General features: G+C 49.0%; 1 protein-coding gene across 1 annotated transcript; it reads right to left on the minus strand.

Annotated features, from left to right (window-relative positions):
• Positions 1 to 8,337: 8,337 nt before the first annotated feature.
• LOC120685588 lies at positions 8,338 to 12,054 on the minus strand. Its single transcript, XM_039967594.1, has 3 exons — positions 11,639 to 12,054; positions 11,466 to 11,547; positions 8,338 to 9,716 (listed from the first exon to the last, which is right to left on the minus strand). Exons 1-3 carry the CDS (start codon positions 11,692 to 11,694, stop codon positions 9,369 to 9,371), a joined length of 486 nt encoding a protein of 161 aa, XP_039823528.1. The 5' UTR covers positions 11,695 to 12,054; the 3' UTR covers positions 8,338 to 9,368.
• Between the last annotated feature and the right edge of the window lie 10,124 nt (positions 12,055 to 22,178).

The raw sequence follows: 22,178 nt of genomic DNA on the forward strand, positions 1-22,178 counted from the left end.
TGACATCGACGCCCGGGCGCGCAGCGCCAAGAGCGGCTAGCAGGTCCTTGCCCGCCGGCGGCGCGCGCCAGCGACGCCGAGGGTGTTAGTGCCGCTCGTCGTCGGAGCCTCACCAGCAGCCACGCCGCGTTGTCGTCGTCCCTCGTGCCGAGGACGCGTGCTGCCCTGGGTTCCGCGTTTGCGTCGTGCTTCCGGCGTACTATGAATCCATTGACCGCGGCTGTGAGCGGGGACATGGCGGCGCTCCGGCGACGCGACGCCCGGAGGACAGGAGGAGAAGAGACAAGTGCTAGGGGTGGACGGTATTTCGTTTACCGTCCACCCCTTGGTCCTTGTCAGCCGTCCGATCGGCCCTCTGCAACCCAGATTTTCAAGGATTGCACTTTAACTTGGTCGTATTCCTGCCTCGCTCGACTGCATGCATCGCGTGATGGAGCTAGCGAGCGGCGACGGCACTGCCGGATGTCACCGGCACTCTGTCTGCTGGCTTCTAGGGCTCCGGTATCGGCCGTATCATTCTCGTCTTGTTGATGTCGCTAAGGAAGTCGAGCAGCGCCGGGTGCATGGAGCCTGGCACGTGGTCGCATGCTGCAACGGCCAGCGGGCGCATCGCGCGAGGACCTCGACGCCAGCGGCGGCGCTGCTCGAGGACTAGAGGCAATCTCGCCACTGCGTCATCCAAGATCAGTTAGCTTTCTCTTGCAGGTTGCAGCCAGCGGCTACCCAGCACATATTCTAGCAGGGGCTCTGGATCGAATGGCATCCGTGAGCCGGCGTCTCGAGCACGGTCTTGTCCGCCGAGGTCGTCGGCGATGCTCATCGAAGCCTCACTGGCGGCCCGAAGCCGGCGATCGGTGATGATGGCGTCTGCTAGCGTGGTCGGTGTTCTACGGCGCACGGGAGGCGGGTGAACGATCGGGCTGGCCGGCAGGGAAGGAGAAGCGGCAGCGCACCGGGGACGAGGCCGGGGGTGGACGGTATTTCATTTACCGTCCACCCCTTGGGTCCCCGACAGCCATCAGATCACGCACGGATGGCCCAGATTTTTAAAGGATTGCGCTTTGACTTGTCCTTCTCCTGCCTCGCTGGCCTCGACGGCATGGGTCGCGTCGTCCATGGAGCGAGCATGGCACGGCGGCGGAGCGAGCGTGCGGGGACGGCACTGCTGGATGTCACTCTGCCGACTTCTGGGTTCCGGCGTCGACCTTATCATTCTCAGCCGAGGAAGTCGAGCAGCGTATTAGTCTGCTCGTCGTCGTTGACTTCCGACAACAAGGCTGCGCCAGGGTGAAGTGCTTACAGTGATCGGACAGAGCAGGGTGTCTGGTCGCCATTAATTCCCCGGCAGGGCTCATCTTTGTCAATGCCTTCTCCTGCTCTTTAGGTGTGTTTAGTTGAGGACTGAGCTACGCTGAGTTGGTTCGCTCGCCAGGTGAGCGTGCGGCCGGGCGTGGGTTCGATTCCTGGGAATGGCAACCCGCGTGCCTCACCGGGTACTGAGGTGGTGTGCGTGTGTGCTAGTGTGTGTGAGGTAGTGTGTGTAAGCCTCGGTAGCGTTTTGAGACTTCTCAGGCAGTCTCGTCTGCGCTAAGTCCGGTCAGCGTGAGCGTCCAAAATTCTTACATGACTCCCCAGTGCTCCTGGGTGTTTTCAAAAAAAAATGTGTTTAGTTGGTGAAAAAGTTTGGATTTTAGTACTGTAGCATATTTCGTTGTTATTACTTAACAAATAAGGTCCAATCATAGACTAATTAGATTTAAAAGATTTATCTCGTGCTAATTAGTTAGACTGTATAATTAGTTATTTTTTAACTACATTTAATGCTCCATACATGTGTACAAAGATTCAATGTGCTGGGGACGGTAGAAAATTTGATGCTCCCTTCTTAGAGGATTTTATCACTGACAGATGTCATATTGTTGTCTGCCTATGTGGCAGCTGGCCGGCAACTAACAGACAGACCAACTGCAGAACAACCAGCTTGCTTCTTCCTGCTCTGCTTCAAAACTTCAAGTATCCACAACACAACACATGCATGGTGCATACTAACAAGGAGCAGGTCAAGTATCCACAACACATCCAGCGGGCGGATCGCGGACCTCGACGCCGCCGCCGGCGGCGCTGGTCGAGGAGTAGAGGCAATCTCGCCGCTGCGTCATCCAAGATCAGCTAGGTTTCTCTTGCAGGTTGCAGGTTCTAGCAGGGGCTCTGGATCGAATAATGGCATCCGCGAGACGGCGCCTCGAGCACGGCCTCGTCCGCCGAGGGCGTCAGCTAGCGTGTTCGGTGTTCTACATCGCACAGGAGTCCACGGGTGAGCGAGCGGGCCGTCCGCAGCCGGCAGGGAAGGAGAAGCGGCAGCGCACACCAGGGTCGGGGGTGCGCAGTATTTCATTTACCATCCACCTCTTGTTCCCTAACGACCGTCAGATCGCGCACGTAATTTATAAAGAATTGCACTTTGACTTCGTCGTTTTCCTGCCTGGCTGCCTCGACGGCATGGATCGCGTCCATGGAGCGAGCATGGCGGTGGCGGCGCTGGTGGATGTCGCCGCGCAGGCGGTCTCTCTGCCGGCTTCTGGGCTCCGGCGGCGTCCGTTTCATTCTCCAACCGAGGAAGTCGAGCAGCGTGTTGGTCTGGTCGTCGACTTCCGCCAACAGGGCTGCAGCAGCGTCCGAGCCGAGGCTCCGCTCGCTCCACGGTGAAGTGTTTACGGTGATCGGAGCAGGGCGTGGCCGGATTGAGCAGGATGTCTGGTCGCCATTGATTCGCCGAGCAGGCTAGGGCTCATCTTTGTCAATGTGAAATGACCGGTAGCGCTCTCAACCCTAAGAAGGGGAGGGGGTGAATTAGACAATCTAAAAAAAATTAGACCTATAACTCCAACTGTTTGCACAATATTAAACTAAAACAATCTATTTAGATGTGCAACTATGATTGTTCTAATGTGAAACCCCTATCCCAAAAGAGTTTAGCAACCTATGACCTTTCCTATCAAGAAACTACTCTATAAAAGTAAAGGCACACAAATTGCTAGTATAAAATGCGGAAGCTTAAAGAGTGGGATAGGAGAAATCAAACTCTCGACGCGGGTGTTTAAACCGTGGTTCGGTTAGCCACAAAGGCACACCTACATCCACGTTGTTGTAGCACTCACTAAGAGTATTGCTGCTCGGCTACCAAGTCTCTTCCGTGAACACAATCACGGTCACCTTGGCCCCGGGTTCCACTAAGGAGCTTCTCCACAAAGGATGGGGGTCTCCACGTCCCCCGCACAAAGTTGTCGTCGCCGCTCCACACCAAGTCGGAGGGTCGATGACGTTGCCGGCGAGCTTCACAGCTCCAAGGGGCCGGCGCACCAAGCTCTTCTTTTGGTTCACTAATGAACCACAGCACAAATGCTCAAATCCTTACAATCTCACTCACTAAGAGCTAACCTTTACACAACACTCTCAAAGTGTGCTAAGGACTAAAGGATATGGTCACTAAGCTCTTGGATGGCTTGGAGATGTTCTTCAATGTGTATGAGGTATCTCAGATCTCCAGCAAGCTTCAAATGGCCGGGGTGAGGCGTATATATAGGCCACCAAGTCTTTTAGCCGTTGCTCCAACGGTCAACAGAAAACAGCATACCATCGGATGAACCGATGCCTCTGCATGGGGTGGCGTCGGTTTATCCGGTCACTCTCATACCTGAAGTAGCCGTCGAGCTTCTGACGCACTGTCTGCAGCACCATCGGTTTAACCGATGACTGGGTGTCAGTTAAATCGGTCACTCACAGCACTCAACTAGCCGTTGGACCTCTTTGTCTCCTGCTGACGTCATTACACCGGTGCTTTGCTCTGATGCATCACCGGTTCAACTGGTGCTGAAGACTTGGCTCTTGTGCGCTTGACATCGTCTCCGGAATATAGTACATTGATTGCACCGATGTCTCTCTTGACACCGTCGGCTCATCCGGTGCTTGATTTCTTTCTTCACTTGATCTCCAGAGGCGTGCAGACTTGTGCCAAAGGCAGGCTGTCGGAACTTCCGACAACCATCGGTTCTTCCGGTGCTACTGGTTTTAGTAGAACTCATCCAATTCAGCGTTTTTTGAGTTCTTTCTTCGTGTTTTGCTTTGCATGGCCTTTATACTTCATCCCTGGGATCTAGAAATGTTCACTTAACAAAACTATTAGTTCCATTGATTGCGTTGTCATTCGATTACCAAAATCACTCGAAATGGCATAAATGGTGCCATGTTCGTTACAATCTCCTATTTTTGGTGATTGATGACAACACAATCAAAACAAGTATAAATTTGCAAAAATAGACAAATTAACCATTTGATACCAATTGAAACCGCTTACACTTTCTTGGATGCTTACCATCATCCAATGATGACTTGGCCTCCCCCTAAAACCATGATCCCCCTTTGTTCATCCCTCTTATTTGCTACTCCTCTCTCATTATGTTGACTTGATCCACTTGGCATTTCTCCCCCTTTGAAATATACTTTTTCTTCTTGGGAACATCTCTCCTTTTGTTGGGAACATGCCTTGCTTTGATCCACATTTCTCCCCCTTTGGAATCAAATCACCTAAATGGTCTTGCACCTAAAAGGTCTTACAAAAATATAGCTTAAGAGAAGATTAGTATCCTAGAGAGTTAGTTTCATGACTTGTGATCCAATGATGTGTTATCAATGAAGATACCAATTGAAAATTTCACTACGGTGGATCACAAAATCACGAAACTAGCATGACATGAGCTAAGCTCTCCATAAGTATGTGCACAAAAAGATAATGTGAAAATCAAGTGCACAACTAGATGTTATAACTAGAGAGTTTAGATCATATCATGCACGGAGGTAGCTCCAAAATAAATAGAATATGACAAAGATACTAATTGAATGAATTTAGAACCTTGCATACCTCCGGGGGTAACTTTGTTTACCTTGCATGTACCAATTTGAAAGTGATTTGCAAATGATACCAATTGAAGTTGAATACCAATTGAAAGTCTTTGAAGTCAAAGATACTTGGTACACCAAGGCTAACCAAATGTATGAGCACATAGCCTATGAACTTAGATATGAGCATTTAAGTTCAACAAAGCATGACTCAATATGCATGAAAGCACAATTTATCTAATCACTCTTATAGAGTTATTTGTTCATATTGATCGTGAATAACATTCTCTTATAGTGTTAACTCCATCGTGAGACTACAAAATATAAACTTGGAAACATGTTAGTCTCAAAATCACAAACCATAGGATGAACTCCCCCTAAATATGTGCATTTAGTGTTTGAATCACAAAGTAAATGTATGCACATTGATTTTTGACACAATTAGAAAGTTTACCATATAGTTTGTGTTCATGGTACGCATATGAAATACATACCTCACAAGAAGCATGTACCATGAAGGGTAACCTTGTGTAGCTTTCTACATACTTATCAAACCATATAGGTTGCTCATGGGTTAGAATTATAACACAAGCAACCAACCATATACAACACTAGGTGATGCAATGCAAATAACCTAGCAAGAGCAATGGAGCTGCATGATGCTTGAATTGAAATCTAGCTACCATTACCTTATGGGGGACTTGGGCAAAAAATGTCCAAGATGTGAACTTAGCTTGTTTTGGGTTGAACCTTCACTTCAACTTATAAACTAAGCCTCCAAATCCCCCGAAGCCATTTTTGGGCTTCAAGTCTCCTTTGGAACCCACACCATTTTAGGCCCTTTCATATTGGTTATGACATCCTTGGGCACCCAAATGGAGTGATTCCAACTCCTTTCTTGCTTCCCAACCTTGTGAGCAACCACCTTACCATTGGTTTTCTTCTTAATCACATAGGAGGTGCTATTGCTTTTGTTTCTCTGGTTGGGCTTGGTGTAGATGAGAGAACTCTTGATTGTAAGCTTCTTCTTGTTCTTCTCATCCGAAAGCTTCTTCCTTGGTTGAGGGCACTTATTGGACTTGTGGCCTTCTTTGTGGCACTTTGAGCAAGTCACGGTGGACCCCTTCTGAAGCTTCTTCATCATGTCTTCACAGTTATCTTGAGAAGATTGGGCATTGCTCTTTATGCATTTGCCCTTTAATCTATACAAGTCCTTCATGAGCCTATCTACTTCTTGCTTGAGCTCATCATTCTCCTTAACAATGAGATTATCACATGATTCTACAACAACATTCTCATTAAATTTCTCATTGCAAGGGTTAGAGCAAGATTCATCAACTAAATCAATGCAAGAAGTTGAAACATCTACCCTAGAGATAGGAATTGCACAAGGGATAGTTTGCTTCATTTTCAAAGAGTCATTAGTATCATTAATGCTCTCAAATTTTAATTTGAGCTCTTCATACTCCTTGCTAAGCAATTTGAATTTGCACATCAAATCTTCAAAATTTGTAGCAAGAGAAGCATTTAAATCATTGAGAGCATTAAGATTTTTAATTTCTTTAGCTTGTCTTTTCATGACTCCTTGTTGCTCATGAATTAAGTCACGAAGATCTCCAAAAGATGGAGTATCGGAGTCATCATCACTTACATTGCTATTCGTACCTTCGGCCATATGACATATATTGAATGATGATGAAGCTCCCTTGTTGGTGCGGGTGGTGGTGCTCTTGATGGACTCATCACTTGGGCTTGAGCTTGATTCTACACCATCATCCACCCATTCTCCAAGAAAAATACGAGGTTCATCCTTGGGCTTTTTCTCATTCTTTTGCTTCTTCTCTTTCTTGAGCTTTCTCTCAATCTTTTGGGGAAAATTAGAAGGTGAAAAATTTAACCCTTCCCCGTAGAATTGTGAAGCCATTTCTAAGGGATTCATCCATTCCCCAAAAAGAGCTAACTCACTAGGCGGTGAAGCCTAACCGATCAAGTGAGCCGGTAAACATAAATTGTCAATAGAATTGGCTTTCTTTATGAGAGGAGTGAGTCCCGGCTCTGATACCAATTAAAAGGACCGGTAGCACGCTCTAGCTTAAGAGGGGGAGGGGGTGAATTAGGCAATCTAAAAAAACTTAGACCTATGGCTCCAACTGTTTGCATAATATTAAACTAAACAAACTATCTAGATGTGCAACTATGGTTGTCCTAGTGTGAAACCCCTATCCCAAAAGAGTTTAGTAACCTATGGCCTTTCCTATCAAGAAACTACTTTATTAAAGTAAAGTCACACAAATTGCTAGTATGAAATACGAAAGCTTAAATAGTGGGATATGAGAAAGCAAACTCTCGACGCGGGTGTTTATCCCGTGGTTCGGTTAGCCACAAAAGCACACCTACATCCACGTTGTTGTAGCACTCACTAAGAGTATTGCTACTCGGCAATCAAGTCTCTTTCGTGAACACAATCACGGTCACCTTGGCCCCGGGTTCCACTAAGGAGCTTCTCCACAAAGGATGGGGGTCTCCACGTCCCCCGCACAAAGTTGTCGTCGCCGCTCCACACCAAGTCGGAGGGTCGATGACGTTGCCGGCGAGCTTCACAGCTCCAAGGGGCCGGCGCACCAATCTCTTCTTTTGGTTCACTAATGAACCACAGCACAAATGCTCAAATCCTTACAATCTCACTCACTAAGAGCTAACCTTTACACAACACTCTCAAAGTGTGCTAAGGACTAAAGGATATGGTCACTAAGCTCTTGGATGGCTTGGAGATGTTCTTCAATGTGTATGAGGTATCTCAGATCTCCAGCAAGCTTCAAATGGCCGGGGTGAGGCATATATATAGGCCACCAAGTCTTGTAGCCATTGCTCCAACGGTCAGCAGAAAAGAGCATACATCGGATGAAATGATGCCTCTGCATGGGGTGGCGTCGGTTCATCCGGTCACTCCCAGACCTGAAGTAGCCGTTGAGCTTCTGACAAACTATCTGCAGCACCATTGGTTTAACCAATGACTGGGTGTCAGTTAAACTGGTCACTCACAGCACTCGACTAGCCGTTGGACCTCTTTGTCTCCTGCTGACGTCATTACACCGGTGCTATGCTCCGATGCATCACCGGTTCAACCGGTGCTGAAGACTTGGCTCTTGTGCGCTTGACATCGTCTCTGGAACATAGTACATTGATTGCACTGATGCCTCTCTTTATACCGTCGGTTCATCCGGTGCTTGACTTCTTTCTTCACTTAATCTCCATAGGCGCGCAGACTTGTGCCAAAGCCAGGTCGTCGGAACTTCCGACAACCATCGGATGCACCGATGCTATAGGCATTGGTGGTTCCGGTGCTACTGGTTTCAGTAGAACTCGTCCAATTCAGCATTTCTTTGAGTTCTTTCTTCGTGTTTTGCTTTGCATGGCCTTTTATACTTCATCCCTGGGATCTAGAAATGTCCACTTAACAAAACCATTAGTCCCATTGATTGTGTTGTCATTCGATCACCAAAATCACTCGAAATGGCATAAATAATGCCATGTTCGTTACACAATGCCTACTACCCCACCCCGACCACGGGGGGACAGACGGTCTCCAAGGCTGCGGCATCATATCGCGGGTGGTGACGGCAGTCGCCGGGTCGTTGAGGCGGTGGTTCCTCCTAACGAGTGAGCATTCGCGTGTGCCGCTCTGGAGAAGCAAGCAAAAGCACGTACGCTGCACTGCCTTCGATCTCCTGGACTTCAGTTGCTGCCTTCTTCAGAGGATTTTATCACTGATGCCATATTGTTGTCTGCCTATGTGGCAGCCAGCCCAGCAACTCACACTGATAGACCAAACTGCAGCTCAAGTAGTTTTTATAGATTATGGAAAATGTTCCGGCTTTGATCATTCACAAGTGAATGACTACAGCCAAAAAGAGTTACAAGAGTTCTTAGACTCTAAACCTCGAAAGAGGGATTTCACAGATACAAGAGAGAAAATTATAGAACAAAGAAAGAAAACTAAAAGACTAAGTTCCAATCTTTTTTTTCGTTCTCGCTTCAACCTTGTAAAAAATTCACGGATCAATCCATCACATCTCTCGTCTACTCAGAAACTTGATGTCCGGATTGTTTGTTGCTTGCCGAACCTTCCCCGTAAATCTCCGCCTAGCGCATAGATGTGAGCAGAAATCGATATCGTCTCCAGGAAGATAGTGGCATCAAGAGATGTCACTAATGTTGACACCAGCATAATGCCGAACAAGATTCCCCAAACAGTTTCCTGTAACATCTGTCGTCAACAGGGACTTGCTGAAAGGTAGCGCAGCGGCAAAGCTTCCAACAAAGAAAGCGGCGCAAGAAGCTGCAAGAAGCGTCGCCTTTGCCGGCCAGCACGAGGCCGGATTTGGATTTCTCGATGCGCTCCCAAGAACCACCTCCGCGTGACTGCACCAACCAAAAACACCTGCCAGCGGACCGCCTCCGGTGCCAGACCTTTACCAGCATGCTGTAGATGCCGCCGCCGCCTCCCATCCCGCCGTCTCCACGGACGAGGCCGGATCCGGCCTCACCGGCCCTGGATCTGGCACCGCCCCCTCGAGGAGGCAATCGGCACGCCGCAGCCGCCTAGCGGCCGTGCGGCCACCCGGCGCAGGAAAGAGGAGAAGCGCAGATCCGGAAGGACCGGATCCAACCATGGGACGCCTGCCCCGCGCACCACCGAAGGAGGGCATGGCCACCGGCGGGCCCAGCGCTGCAACCACCTCCTCCTTAGTTTCAGTAATCTTCTTTGATTGTTTGCGCATCTCCTCCTTGAGCTCAGTCAGTATGCTTATGACTTTGCTCTGAGAGTACATTAACTGTTAGTATGATCATTTTGGTATGTTGAAAACTTTCAAACATGAAGCCTAAATCTTTAAGCCCGCACAATAAAGCACCTACAGAACATATATTGTATAATCTTTAAACCTATGTATTGAGAGCTTTCAAGAAGGAATTCTAAAACTTACAATTATATAAAAAATGAACTTTGCGCATGCCAGTCTTATGTGCACACCACTGATGGAAGAATGTTTGAGGAAATTCTTGTCTGGCTTTATGCTGGCGTCGGTATTGGTGACACTTCTTAGTGCCACCCGCTCACCAGAGGCGATGTCGATATTTCCTCACACCTATGCCCTAGTCGGAGGTTTATGTGGAAATGAAAGGGTAGATAGCAGATGATCCGGACATAAAGTTTCTAAGCAGACGAGATGTATTAGATTGATGCTACACGAAGACGTTGCAAGATTGAAAAAGAACGAAGAAGAAGATTGAAGTTTAGTCTTCTAGTTTTCTTTATTGGTTTTATAGCTTTCTTTTTTTTTGTATTTATGAGTCCCCTCATTTGAGGTTTAGAATCTATTTAAGAAACTCTTGTAACTCTTTTGACTGTAGTTTTTTGCTTGTGAATGATGAAGGTCGGAACTTTTTCATAAATTTAAAAAAAAATGTGCACACCACTGAACTGAGGAAAAGGGTGAGGAACAATGCACAAGGAAGATGATGCGAGGGGAGCGTAACTCTCGAAGTAAATAAGATCTGTTCGTACAAGCGGACACTGGCTAGCTTGGTTGGCTAGCTCATTGTAGAGTGGAGAACTGGAGATAGCAGCCACGGTTCGAATCCTTGTGCACAGATTTAAGCCATCTCAGATGAGTGGGGTTTAGAACCCTATTTTATATAAAAAAAATAAGATCTCTTGTCAGGGCCACGTTACGTGAAAGCTTTAGATGCCGTGTGGTTGGCTGCCATCTGCTAGCGGTGCACGCAAAGGAAATTGGCAGGCAGAGGTCTTGCTGGGTATGGGCGTATGGGGCCTGGTGGCAACCAACACACGGTGGCACACTCACGATGGAAAGCAGCTTGGCTTTAGGGCCATTTGCCGCCAGCGAAGCAGACCCCCGGCCGGTCTCCCCTCGCGAGCAGCAGTGTGCAGTACGTCGCAGGAGGTAGGGGATCGATATGGATGGGGGCTAGCTACCGGCCGGGGTGGAAGCTGTTGCTGCTGCTTCGACTTGGGCTGTTGTGTTTAGTTCTAAAATTTCTCTCTCCAAATTTTACTATTCACCTATCACATCAAATCTTTTGCCTCATGCATAGAGCATTAAATATAGATAAATAAAAAAAAACTAATTGCATAGTTTTGATGTACACGGCGAGACGAATCTTTTGAGCCTAGTTAGGTCATGATAGGACAACAATTACCACAAACAAACAAAAAGTGCTATATTGTGCTACAGTGTCCGATGTGACTATTTTTACTGCAGTTTTACGGATCTAAACATAGCCTTGGATCATCTATTGACAGAAGGCACGGAGTCGGAGGATGCGTGCAGAGTGCAGACAGATCCGTAACAGGTTAAAAGGCAGCTCCAATCGGCAAATCTTTCAGATCTGAGACCGGGAGAGGGGCTTGGGAAAGTGAAAAAAAACTCGAAACACAAGTCAAGTAGTGCAAAATCATGCAAATTGTGAAGCAGATTAAAGCTTCGCAAGCTGATCGAGATGTCACAAGTACGGTAATTTGCTGACACCAAGAACATAGGAAGTACCTTTTTTTTCCTAGCATATCTCTGTGCTTGGGACCGGCTTCTTCGACATCTAGTTTCCTCTGTAGGCAGGTCATCAGTTGAGCTGTTTGGTCCCCAGCAAGTCAGGTGAGATTTCAAGCAAATCAAGAGTTGATTCGGACAAGCATAGGTTGGTGTGATTGTGAATGGCATACCTCGATCTGCTGGAGCTTGATTCGTCCTCCGTCCACCGCTTCTTTTTCTTGGCCATGGCGTCCTACCTTAAGATCGAGCTGGAGGGTGTTGGAGACGATAAGTAAAGTTACCTCCTTCGCTTCTTTTTCTTGGCCATGGCGTCCTACCTTAAGATCGAGCTGGAGGGTGTTGGAGACGATAAGTAAAGTTACCTCCTTCGCGTGGCTATGTCCCATGGTATATATATATGCTATATTCTGTATTATTAACAAAGGTGGGTTGGACGAATTGGAATAGTCAGAGGGTTCGGTCAACATTTGCTGCAGCGCTGGAAAAGAGGACGAGAAGAACAGGCATGTGAAGTCCCTGGGAGTCCTTGGGAGGTCGATGTGAAGTACCTGGGAGTCCCTGGGAGCTCCATGTGATGTCCCGGGGTGTGCACATCTATTCACAAAAAAGGAAGTCGAGCTCCGCCGAGTTGCGATCAGGGTTTACATTTCCGTCGGGAGCCACTTTCCCGCCTGAGTCCGGGAACGGGAAACCGGCCGGTTCCCGGTGAAAACCGCCAGAAACCGGACGGGATGGCACTTCAAATTCAAAAATCGGGAAACCGGTTTTCCCGACCGGGAACCGGTGTTTTCTGACCGGGAAACCGGTCACAGCGACCGGAATTCAAAAAAAAAAAAAGGTGCAGTGAAGCCAAATTTTGCAAAGAAAAGACTCCATTTAAATAATTAACATGTCGTAAGATATTTTGAAGACATATATAATGTTTTAATGTATATAATGGACATAGCATTGCATAGTTAGTACGAACAATGAAAATTTTGGCAGCATTTCAGTGCAAATTGAATACATGACATGGTACAAACATATATAAGATACATATATACATGCCACACACATATATAGACATGTCACAGCATAAGTTTTACACATATAGCGTCTTATAAATACAAGTCATTTAGCAAAGTCAAGTCACGTGGCATAGAAATAGGATTACATGCATGTAACCATCATTATGCACCTAACATTTTGCAAGATAATGTATAGTCCTCTAGCACTGCCTATAACTCATACAACCATCATACAACCACTACTTAGCAGATCGACACCTTGAACCGTAAAACAACTAGAGTCCTCACCCTTCCCGCGTCGTTGTCCGCGGTTTCCGCTCGGGATCCACTGAAATCCACTCGGGAAATCCGGATCCCGCTACGGGACATGCGGCCGACGCTCGCGGCCGGCCGGTGGAGCTCGGGATCCGCCTCCTCCCGGCGGGAAACTGCGTTTCGCGGCCGGGATTCCGCGCACAGGCTGCGGGATTCCTCCACCGCCGGCGAAGGGAAGGAAGCAAGCGCTTGGGGAAAGAGCTTCTGGCCGTCGTGCGGTGTTGGGGAGGCCGCCTGGGAGTGAAATGTGGATAGGGATAGGGGTATCAGTTACAGAGTTCGGGTTCGTTAAAGGGTCCAAACCCAAATCGATCATTTGCCCAATAAAACAACCTTAGATTTCGTCAAGAACTATACCAGTGAACTCATAAGGAAGTGTAGTTTTTTATCATTTTTTCTAATTTTTTATAAAAATTTTTGAATTTCAAAATTTTGAAACGGGTTTCCCCGAAAACCCGCCGGGAACCAGGTCCCGCCCAGTTCCGGGAACGGGGAAAAATCCGGTTCCCGGCGGTTTCCGAGCGGGATTGTAAACCCTGACTTGCGATTGCTCCCTTGTGACTTCCTTAAAAGTTGGAATAAACTCTGAGCCATGTCGTAGGGCATCTAAAGTGGGTGCAGCAGAGAAACAAAAGGCTTCCAGTGCATGAACCGGAGGGTACTCCATACCCGCACGGCGCCCCGGGGTAAGTGGGTAACTCATTCTGAAACCCCCCTGAGCCTTGAAAACATGAATGCAGATACAGCTCAGGCTCATGAGCAAGCCTATGGCCATCTCTTCACGAGGCGAAGTAATCAGTTAATTGTATGAAATAAACATGCTCGCTCCGGCTTCAACGAACCTATTATATATACAGAGACATAGATCGAAATCGTCCTTCATCGCTCTACATTCATATCTGTTTCCTATATTACCGGTCTCGTCCCCAAAATTATTAGCGTGGATCTGAAGGTATATGTATGCATGTTACGAGCACACATACACTTCTCGACCGTATGTGTTCTGTGCTGACTCGGCCTGACCTTTGCACTTGTACTAGCTCTTGCAGGATCGATCGTCAGTGTGGAACAGTGTGGTGACTAAACTACACGAAATGGCGGCGTTCTGGGACATCATCGGGAAGGCGGCCAACCTGGTTCAGATCTTGGGACTGGACGCCGTCACGCTCATCACAATAGCAATGCGCTTCCTGGTGTTTCATGAGGTTAAGCAGGAAGAGCGCGTGCGGATGCTCCAGGTGCTCCTGCTCTCCCCGGCCGGCTGCTCCATCGTGCAGCAGCAGCAGCACTTGGAGGCAGAGCTGGGGTATCAGGTGACCAATGCACTCAATCAAGCGCACAACCTCATCGAGTCCTACAAACAGAGCACTCTGTTCTTACGCGTCCTTAGGGCAAGGAGCACGGCCCGACAGTTCCGTGATCTGTGTAGCAGCATCGACTCCTACTGCGGCCTCCTCCTCTCCATCAGCGCCTATCTCCTCATCCATCAAGCGAACCCTCCTCCGCCGCTTGTCAGGTGATCAGATTGTGTATTGATGTTTAGCTTATCAAAATGAGGAATGAGAGTACTCTATCCTGACTGTGATGAGTGAATTGTCAACCGTGTGGTGTGATCGTGCGCTTGGTCTTTGGATTGCAGGTACACGGGCGCCGAGTGTCGACGGAGAGTTGCCGTGGAGGAGCTCAGACCGGGCAGCAGCTGTGGCGTCCACTCCTGAATCGAGGGCACAAGCGGCGACGGAAGACGGGTTTCTTGGTTTGCGCCACAAAACCAAAGAGGCGGACGGCGGTTGAAGATGCCAAGTCGTGGAGGTGATGGGCGTCGGTCTCGGGACTGACGAAGGCGACGGGCGTCGACGGCGTCTAGGGCCTCGCTGCGGGCGAGGAGGTGACGGGCGTCGGGCGGCATTTAGGGCCGTCAGAAGGCCGAGGCGGGAACGGCGTCTAGGGCCACGACGTGGAGGCGGGAATCTTCCCGCGCGTGAGGTTTTGGCGGTTTTCTCAAAACTGGCCACCTACCCGGGTTTCGCGGACCTTCCAAAACCGCGGACCGGATCTTCGTCGACGTTGCGGCATCGCAGCAAAGACTTCGAGTCGAAGAAAGAAGCTCCGCCGTCGATCGAAGCTGTACAGCAGGGTGCTGCTGACCCGACCGGTCTGACCGGTCCCCTGGACCGGTCTGGCCGCAGCAGCCGGGTATAAAACCCCCCACCAGCCCGTGGCTGGTTGAGTCTCTTGAGTCTTTTGTTTTCTCTGGGTTTTTCCTTCTCCCAGCCTCTACTCTAGGTTAGGGCCAAGGACTCCAACGCAAAAAGAGTTTAGATTATAGCTATTCTCTTCAATCTAGTGGGTGGATAATGGGCGGATGGCTCTAGCCTTTGTATAGGTGAATTCCTCTAAGTTTAATGGATGAAATTTGTTTGAGATTCACTTGTGTGTGCTGAGCATCTCGTTCTCCCCTTCTCTCTTGTGTTTTGGGTTTAATTCTCCTCTTTCGGTGTGTTTCTTGTTTGGAGGAGACCAACCCTTGAATTCGTGGTTTGATGGACTCTTTGTGACGATTCTAATCCTTCTAGCCAAGTGCTAAACCTACTGGAATCGAGAGTTCTCACGAATTGGCGATTTTGTGTTCTTGAGAAAACCCCAATCCTCTTTGATCTTTCCTCGATTTCTCTCAATCCTTGAATCTTTTGGGTGAGATCCTTTGGGGATATGTTCACGGGGTAGTTACGAAGTTTTCCTCCAAGTTTCATCGAATTTGGACTTTGTTTGCTCAAGATTTGCCTTTTGAAGCTTTGGTCTCGGGCTGTCTGGAAGGGACCGGTCTGACCGGTCTCTGCAAACCGGTCTGACCGGTCTGGATTTTTGAATTCCAGCCCGACCGGTCTGACCGGTCTGTGCAAGCGGTCAGACCGGTCTGACTCAGTGTGCTGCTGTTTGTGGAGTTTTTCGAGTTTTGCTTCCGCGAAGTTTTCTAGGGTGTGCTGTTGTGAGATGGCTTGTTCATAACTATCCTCACATACCCTAGGTTTAGGGTTTGCGGTGATTTTGGGATATAGGCCGACGGATCGATTTCGAAAGAAATTTAGATCGGCTCCCATTCACCCCCCCTTTGGTCGCCGGTTTCGGTCCCTCAATTGGTATCAGAGCTTGGTTGAGGTTTTCAATACCTTAACCGGTTCGAAAACCACTTGGCGACAATGGCGAGTCTTGGTAAGATCCTGGTATTTTCCGGCGAGGACTATGCCTACTGGAAGGTTCGCATGAGAGCCTTCTTGCAGAGCATGGGAGCCGAGGTCTGGGAAATTACCAAGAACCAGCTTTATGAGGTGCTTACTGTTTCGGACCACACCTCTCCAGGTGATCCAGCACGAGGCTAATGCCAAGGCCATCAATGCCTTGTTCGCTGGCGTTTCTCGTGTGGAGTTCTCACGCGTCCAGGGTTTTCAGGAAGCCCACAAAATTTGGACGTGCCTTGAGAACTACCACGAGGGTACACCTCAGGTGAAGGACAGACTGTTCGAGACACACCGGCGTGAGTACGAGAACTTTACACAGGAGCCGGGTGAGAGCATTGACCTGATGTTCAGTCGTTTTCAGTCGATTGTGAACAAGGTCAATGCGAACAGATCTGCTGGTGCCCTTGAGTACACAGAGCACGAGAAGGCTCTCAAGTTGCTCTACGCACTTGACCGCTCTGTGTGGGATCTCAAGGTGAACACGATCATTGAGTCTGCATGCTATGAGACTCTGACCGTGAACGAGCTTTTCAGCAAGCTCAAGGCCACGGAGGTGGATAACCAGACACGAGCCAAGCTCAATGGTGCCCCTCCTTCCAAGAGCGTCGCTCTTGTGACTGGCCCAGGTGGATCGAGCTCTAACGCTAACTCTGCTCTTGGCTTTTCTCTTGCCTCTTTGCCTTCTGTTACAGATGAGCAGTTAGTGATGCTGGGCAATGACGACTTGTGCCTCCTCATCAGCAAGTTCCAGCGTGTCTACCACAACAGGCAGAGGAAGAAGAACCCCGGGTGCTACAACTGCGGTGATCTGAACCACTTCATCGCCGATTGCCCCAAGAAGTCCAGCGGTTGCCAGAACAACTCCTTCGACTACTACCGCCACCGCGACCGCGACGAGGGAGGCTCCAACAAGGAGTGTCAGCGCCACAAGCACCGCAGTCGTGGCCGGGGAGGACGCTTCGACAAGGAGTCACTCAAGAAGCGCTTCCAGTACAAGGCCAAGAAGCGTGAGAAGGCCTTCCTGGCGCAGCTCAGCGACCTTGACAAGAGCTCTGACACCGACCGCTCTTCTTCACCGACCTCCGACGACGACGACAAGAAGAAGAAGAAGCGGGACAAGGAAGCCACCGGCTTCATCGGACTTTGCTTGGCGGCCGGTCGGCACAAGAGCTTCTGCACCATGGCGGGCAAAGCCGATGGTGCTCGTGCGTCTTCGGGTGGACATGCTACACCGACGCACTCCGGCTCTTCTCCTGGATCCGAGAGCGATTCAGAGGTAAACTCCACGATCGACCTGCTTGATACAGAGGTTAGGGAGTTATACGCCGCTCTCGACAACCAGAAGAGGCTGCTTAAGGAAGTAGCTAGAGAGCGTACAAAGCTTAGGGCTGAGCTAGCTTGTGCTAGGGAGAAATCTAGTGAGGATGAGTGCGCTGGTTGCATATCTCACATGAATGATCTTGTTGCATGATGAGAACGTCGCGAACTTAGATGTTGCTAAGACTTCGCTTCCTGATGTGTCTCACGAGCTAGCCAAGGCCAAGCATGAGCTTGAACTTGTCAAGGACGCTCCCATTGTTAGTGATGTGCTTGAATGCGATGAGTGTCCTATCTTCAAGTCTGATCTAGCTTCTTTGCAGTCCAAGTTTGCTACTGTTGTTTGTGAACTAGAGGAGCTTAGATCTAGGCCTGCTTTTCTTGGCGCTTTCAAGCTTTGTCCCACGCTTAGTTCGGAGCTAGAGGAGAAGAACGCTTTGATCAAGTCTTTTGGAAAGACTAAGGTCGTAGAGTCTAGCCCACCTATTGACTGCTCTGTTTGCCCTGGTTTGATTGCTGATTTAGATAGTCTTGCGGTAGAGAAAGGCAACTTGGAGAATGAGAACACATACCTTAGGGCGATTCTGAGTTGGGTTTCTAGCAGTGAGCCGCAGTTGGGCATGATGATTAAGTAGTTCAAGCGTGGTGATGGGTTTGGGGACGGTTACACATACACGAAGTCAGACTTTGACAGGTTGTATGCTAAGATTGGCAAGGCTGCTGGAAACACTGCTAGCACGAGCACACAGCCTTCGCTTGTTGACCCCGCGGATGGTGTGCTTAAAGAACCAACGAAAGCACCTCCGCAGAAGCAGGTTTGGGTTCCAAAGCCCAATGCGCTGAGGAACCCCCTCGACACGCTCCCTGCTGCCACAGCACAGGTTTCCCAGAAGAAGAGGGCTGCTCCTCCCCGTCCGCAAGCTAGGCCTCCACCTCCAAAGCGTGAGGTGAGGTACCACTGCGAGTTCTGTGACAGGGAAGGTCACCTGGAGGAGTTTTGCTTCAGGAGGAAGCGGGCTGTGAGGAGAGAGCAGGAGAGACGGAACGTGGACATGTACTCTGCTTGGGTGCATGGTCCTTCTCGGCGTGGTGATAGGCGAGATGCTAGGGCGCGCCGTGTAGGTGGAGGTCAGGGAGACGGTGGTGGTTACCGTGCTCCAGCGGGTGGTCGCTTTGCCGGTCGTACTCCTGGTCGTTTTCAGTACGGCTATGGACCACGGGACCGAGGCTTTGGAGGAGGTTTTGAGGCTCCACGCTTTCCTCGCGGTGGTGTTCGTCAGTCATGCTGTAGACGGGACGGGGGATACGCTTTGTCTGGTATTGCTAACCCTTCTGTAGAGCAAATGGCTCAACACTGGTTTGCTTCTCACTTTGCTAACCCCAGTGTTGAGACATTTGCTCACCCTTTGTCTCACTACTGATGTGCAGGTCGGAGGCTTGGAGAACAGGTGGATCATGGACTCCGGTTGTTCGCGCCACATGACCGGAAATGACAAATGGTTCTCCAGCCTCACCCCGATGCGCTCAAAGGAGTACATTGTGTTCGGGGATAATGGAAGAGGAAAGGTACGTGGACTTGGTGCTGTTCGAGTTTCTGATCGCTTTACCCTGAGAGAAGTTGCTTTGGTTTCGAATCTTGGTTTTAATTTGCTCTCTGTCTCGCAACTTCTTGATCAGGGGTTTGAGGTTCGCTTCAAGGAGGGTTGCTCGCGTGTTTTGGATTCCTGGGGAGATTTGGTTTGCCGGATTACACCTCGCGATCTAGTGTTCTTGGTTGACTTCTTTGGAGCTCCTTTTGGCCCTTCTGATTGCTTGATGGCTGGTCCTTCTTCTGATTTGTGGAAGTGGCATAGAAGACTTGGACATTTGAGCTTCAATTTATTGTCAAGACTAAGCTCACTTGGCCTGATCCGAGGATTGCCCAAATTGAAGTTTGAAAAGGACCTTGTTTGCCATCCGTGTCGCCACAGGAAGATGATTGCCACTTCACATCCGCCTGTTAATCAGGTGATGACCTCTCACCCTGGAGAGTTGCTACACATGGACACTGTCGGTCCTTCTCGGGTGATGTCTATTGGTGGGAAGTGGTATGTTCTTGTGATCGTGGACGACTTTTCTCGCTATTCCTGGGTCTTTTTTATGAGAACCAAGGATGAGGCTTTCGAGTTTGTTCGAGACTTGATCTTGAGGTTGAAAAACGAGTTACCCCAAGCCATGAGAGCGATCCGCAGTGACAATGGCACAGAATTCAAAAATGCTCGTTTTGACGCCTTTTGCAGTGATCAAGGGCTTGGACACCAGTATTCTTCTCCCTACACTCCACAGCAGAATGGAGTTGTAGAGCGGAAGAATCGGACGCTGGTTGAGATGGCCAGGACGATGCTCGATGAGCATAGGACTCCTCGCAAATACTGGGCTGAGGCGGTTAACACCGCTTGTTACATGTCCAACCGCATTTTCTTGCGTGCTTTCATGCACAGGACTTCTTATGAGTTGCGGTTTGGACGCCAGCCCCGTGTTGACCATCTCAGAGTTTTCGGATGCCGGTGCTTTGTGCTGAAAGATGGAAATCTTGATAAGTTTGAGTCTCGCTCGTCTGATGGTGTTTTTCTCGGTTATGCTTCTCACTCTAGAGCGTAACGTGTGCTGATTATTGATACTAACATCGTCAGAGAGACTTGTGAAGTCACTTTCAACGAGACTGCACCGTGCAATTCTTCTGTCTTTGAAGTTGCAGGAGATGATGAGCTCGGCACTTCCATATTTGAAGATGAGGAGGAAGAAGTTGCAGAGGGCGACGCTGAGGCTACCACGCGTGCTGTGGACCCAGCCGTCTCTGCCACAAGCTTGGACGATGACGACGGCCCTGGTCCGACTACGTCTACTTCCCGGGGGCTGATCGAGGAGGTGACTCAGGCTTCACCAGCTGCACCTGAGGAGGCACCAGCTTTGGTTGAGGAGGAGGCGACTTCGATACGGGAAGCACCGCGACACATTCAGTGTCGCCATCCACCTCAACAGATGCTAGGTGATCTCAACGAGCGAGTCACCAGGTCCAAGGTAACAAGTATCGCTGGCTTTGCTCATTCAGCGTTTGTTGCCTCTTTTGAGCCCAAAGATTTTGGACACGCTCTTTCTGATTCTAATTGGGTCAATGCCATGCATGAGGAACTTGAAAATTTTGAAAGAAACCAAGTTTCGGTTTTGGTCGAGCCTCCACCAGCTTGTAATCCCATCGGAACGAAGTGGGTTTTCAAAAATAAGCAGGGTGAGGATGGTTTGGTTGTTCAGAACAAGGCTCGTCTTGTTGCCCAGGGGTTCTGCCAAAAAGAGGGTATTGATTTTGAGGAAACTTTTGCCCCTGTTGCTCATTTGGAAGCTATTCGAATCTTTCTTGCATTTGTTTCTTCCAAGGGTTTTAAGGTTTTTCAAATGGATGTTAAATCTGCCTTCTTGAATGGCTTTATTGAAGAAGAGGTTTATGTGAAGCAACCCCCTGGTTTCGAAAATCCCAAGTTTCCAAATCGTGTTTATAAACTTCAGAAAGCTCTTTATGGTTTGAAACAGGCACCTAGAGCTTGGTATGATAGATTGAAATTTTTTTTGCTGGCTCAGGGCTTTAAAATGGGATGTGTTGATAAAACTTTGTTCCTCATGCGATCTGGCACTGATTTTCTTTTAGTTCAGATATACGTGGATGATATTATCTTTGGTGGCTCTTCTCACGCTCTTGTCTCCAAGTTTTCTGAGCAGATGTCCAGGGAGTTCGAGATGAGCATGATGGGTGAGCTACAGTTCTTCCTCGGGCTGCAGATCAAGCAAACTCCTCAGGGCACTTTTGTCCATCAAGCCAAGTACACTAGAGACTTGCTGCGAAAGTTCGACATGAGTGACTTGTCTCCTCAGTCGACTCCGATCAGCACATCTACGGTGCTTGATGAGGACTTGGACGGCGAGGCGGTGGACCAGAAGGAGTACAGGAGCATGATCGGCTCTCTCCTGTACCTGACGGCGACGTGACCGGACATCCAGTTCGGCGTCTTCCTCTGTGCGCGGTGTCAGGCTTCACCGCGCACCTCCCACAGGCAGGTGGTGAAACGCATCTTCAGGTATTTGAAATTCACCCTTGAATTTGGTCTTTGGTATTCTGCGGATTCTTCTCTGGTTCTGGTGGGCTTTTCTGATGCCGATTTCGTTGGGTGTCGGTTGGATCGCAAGTCGACATCCGGCACTTATCAATTTCTCGGTACATCTTTGGTGTCTTGGTCCTCTCGAAAGCAGGCTAGCGTAGCGCTTTCTTCCACAGAAGCCGAGCATGTTGCCGCTGCTAGCTGCTGCTCCCAGGTACTTTGGATGAAACAAACCTTGCAGGATTTTGGCTTGAGTTTCGGTAGGGTTCCCATCTTTGTAGATAACATGTCAGGCATTAGCATTGCAAAGAACCATGTCATACACTCCAGAACCAAGAACATAGACATCCGATTCCATTTCCTGCGAGACAACCATGAGAGAGGACACATAGACCTGATCCATGTCCCTTCAGAGAGGCAAACTGCAGATATTCTCACCAAACCGCTAGAGCAGGACACCTTTGCTTGCTTGCGAGGGGAGCTTGGGGTTTGTTACCCCTTTTGATCGCTGACTTTTCTTTGGTTAGCTTTGTAGGTTTTATTTGCTTCTCTTTGATTTCTAGGTTTGGTAGTTGTATTGTGCATATGCATTGTACATGTTTGCATTTTGCATTGTCTCACTTGCACTAGCATTCTTGTATACATTGCTATGATCTTCTAGTGCATGCTAGTGTGAGTTGATAAACTTGATCATGTATAGCT

This window comes from Panicum virgatum, chromosome 8N (assembly GCF_016808335.1).
Source record: "Panicum virgatum strain AP13 chromosome 8N, P.virgatum_v5, whole genome shotgun sequence".
NCBI lineage: Eukaryota > Viridiplantae > Streptophyta > Magnoliopsida > Poales > Poaceae > Panicum > Panicum virgatum.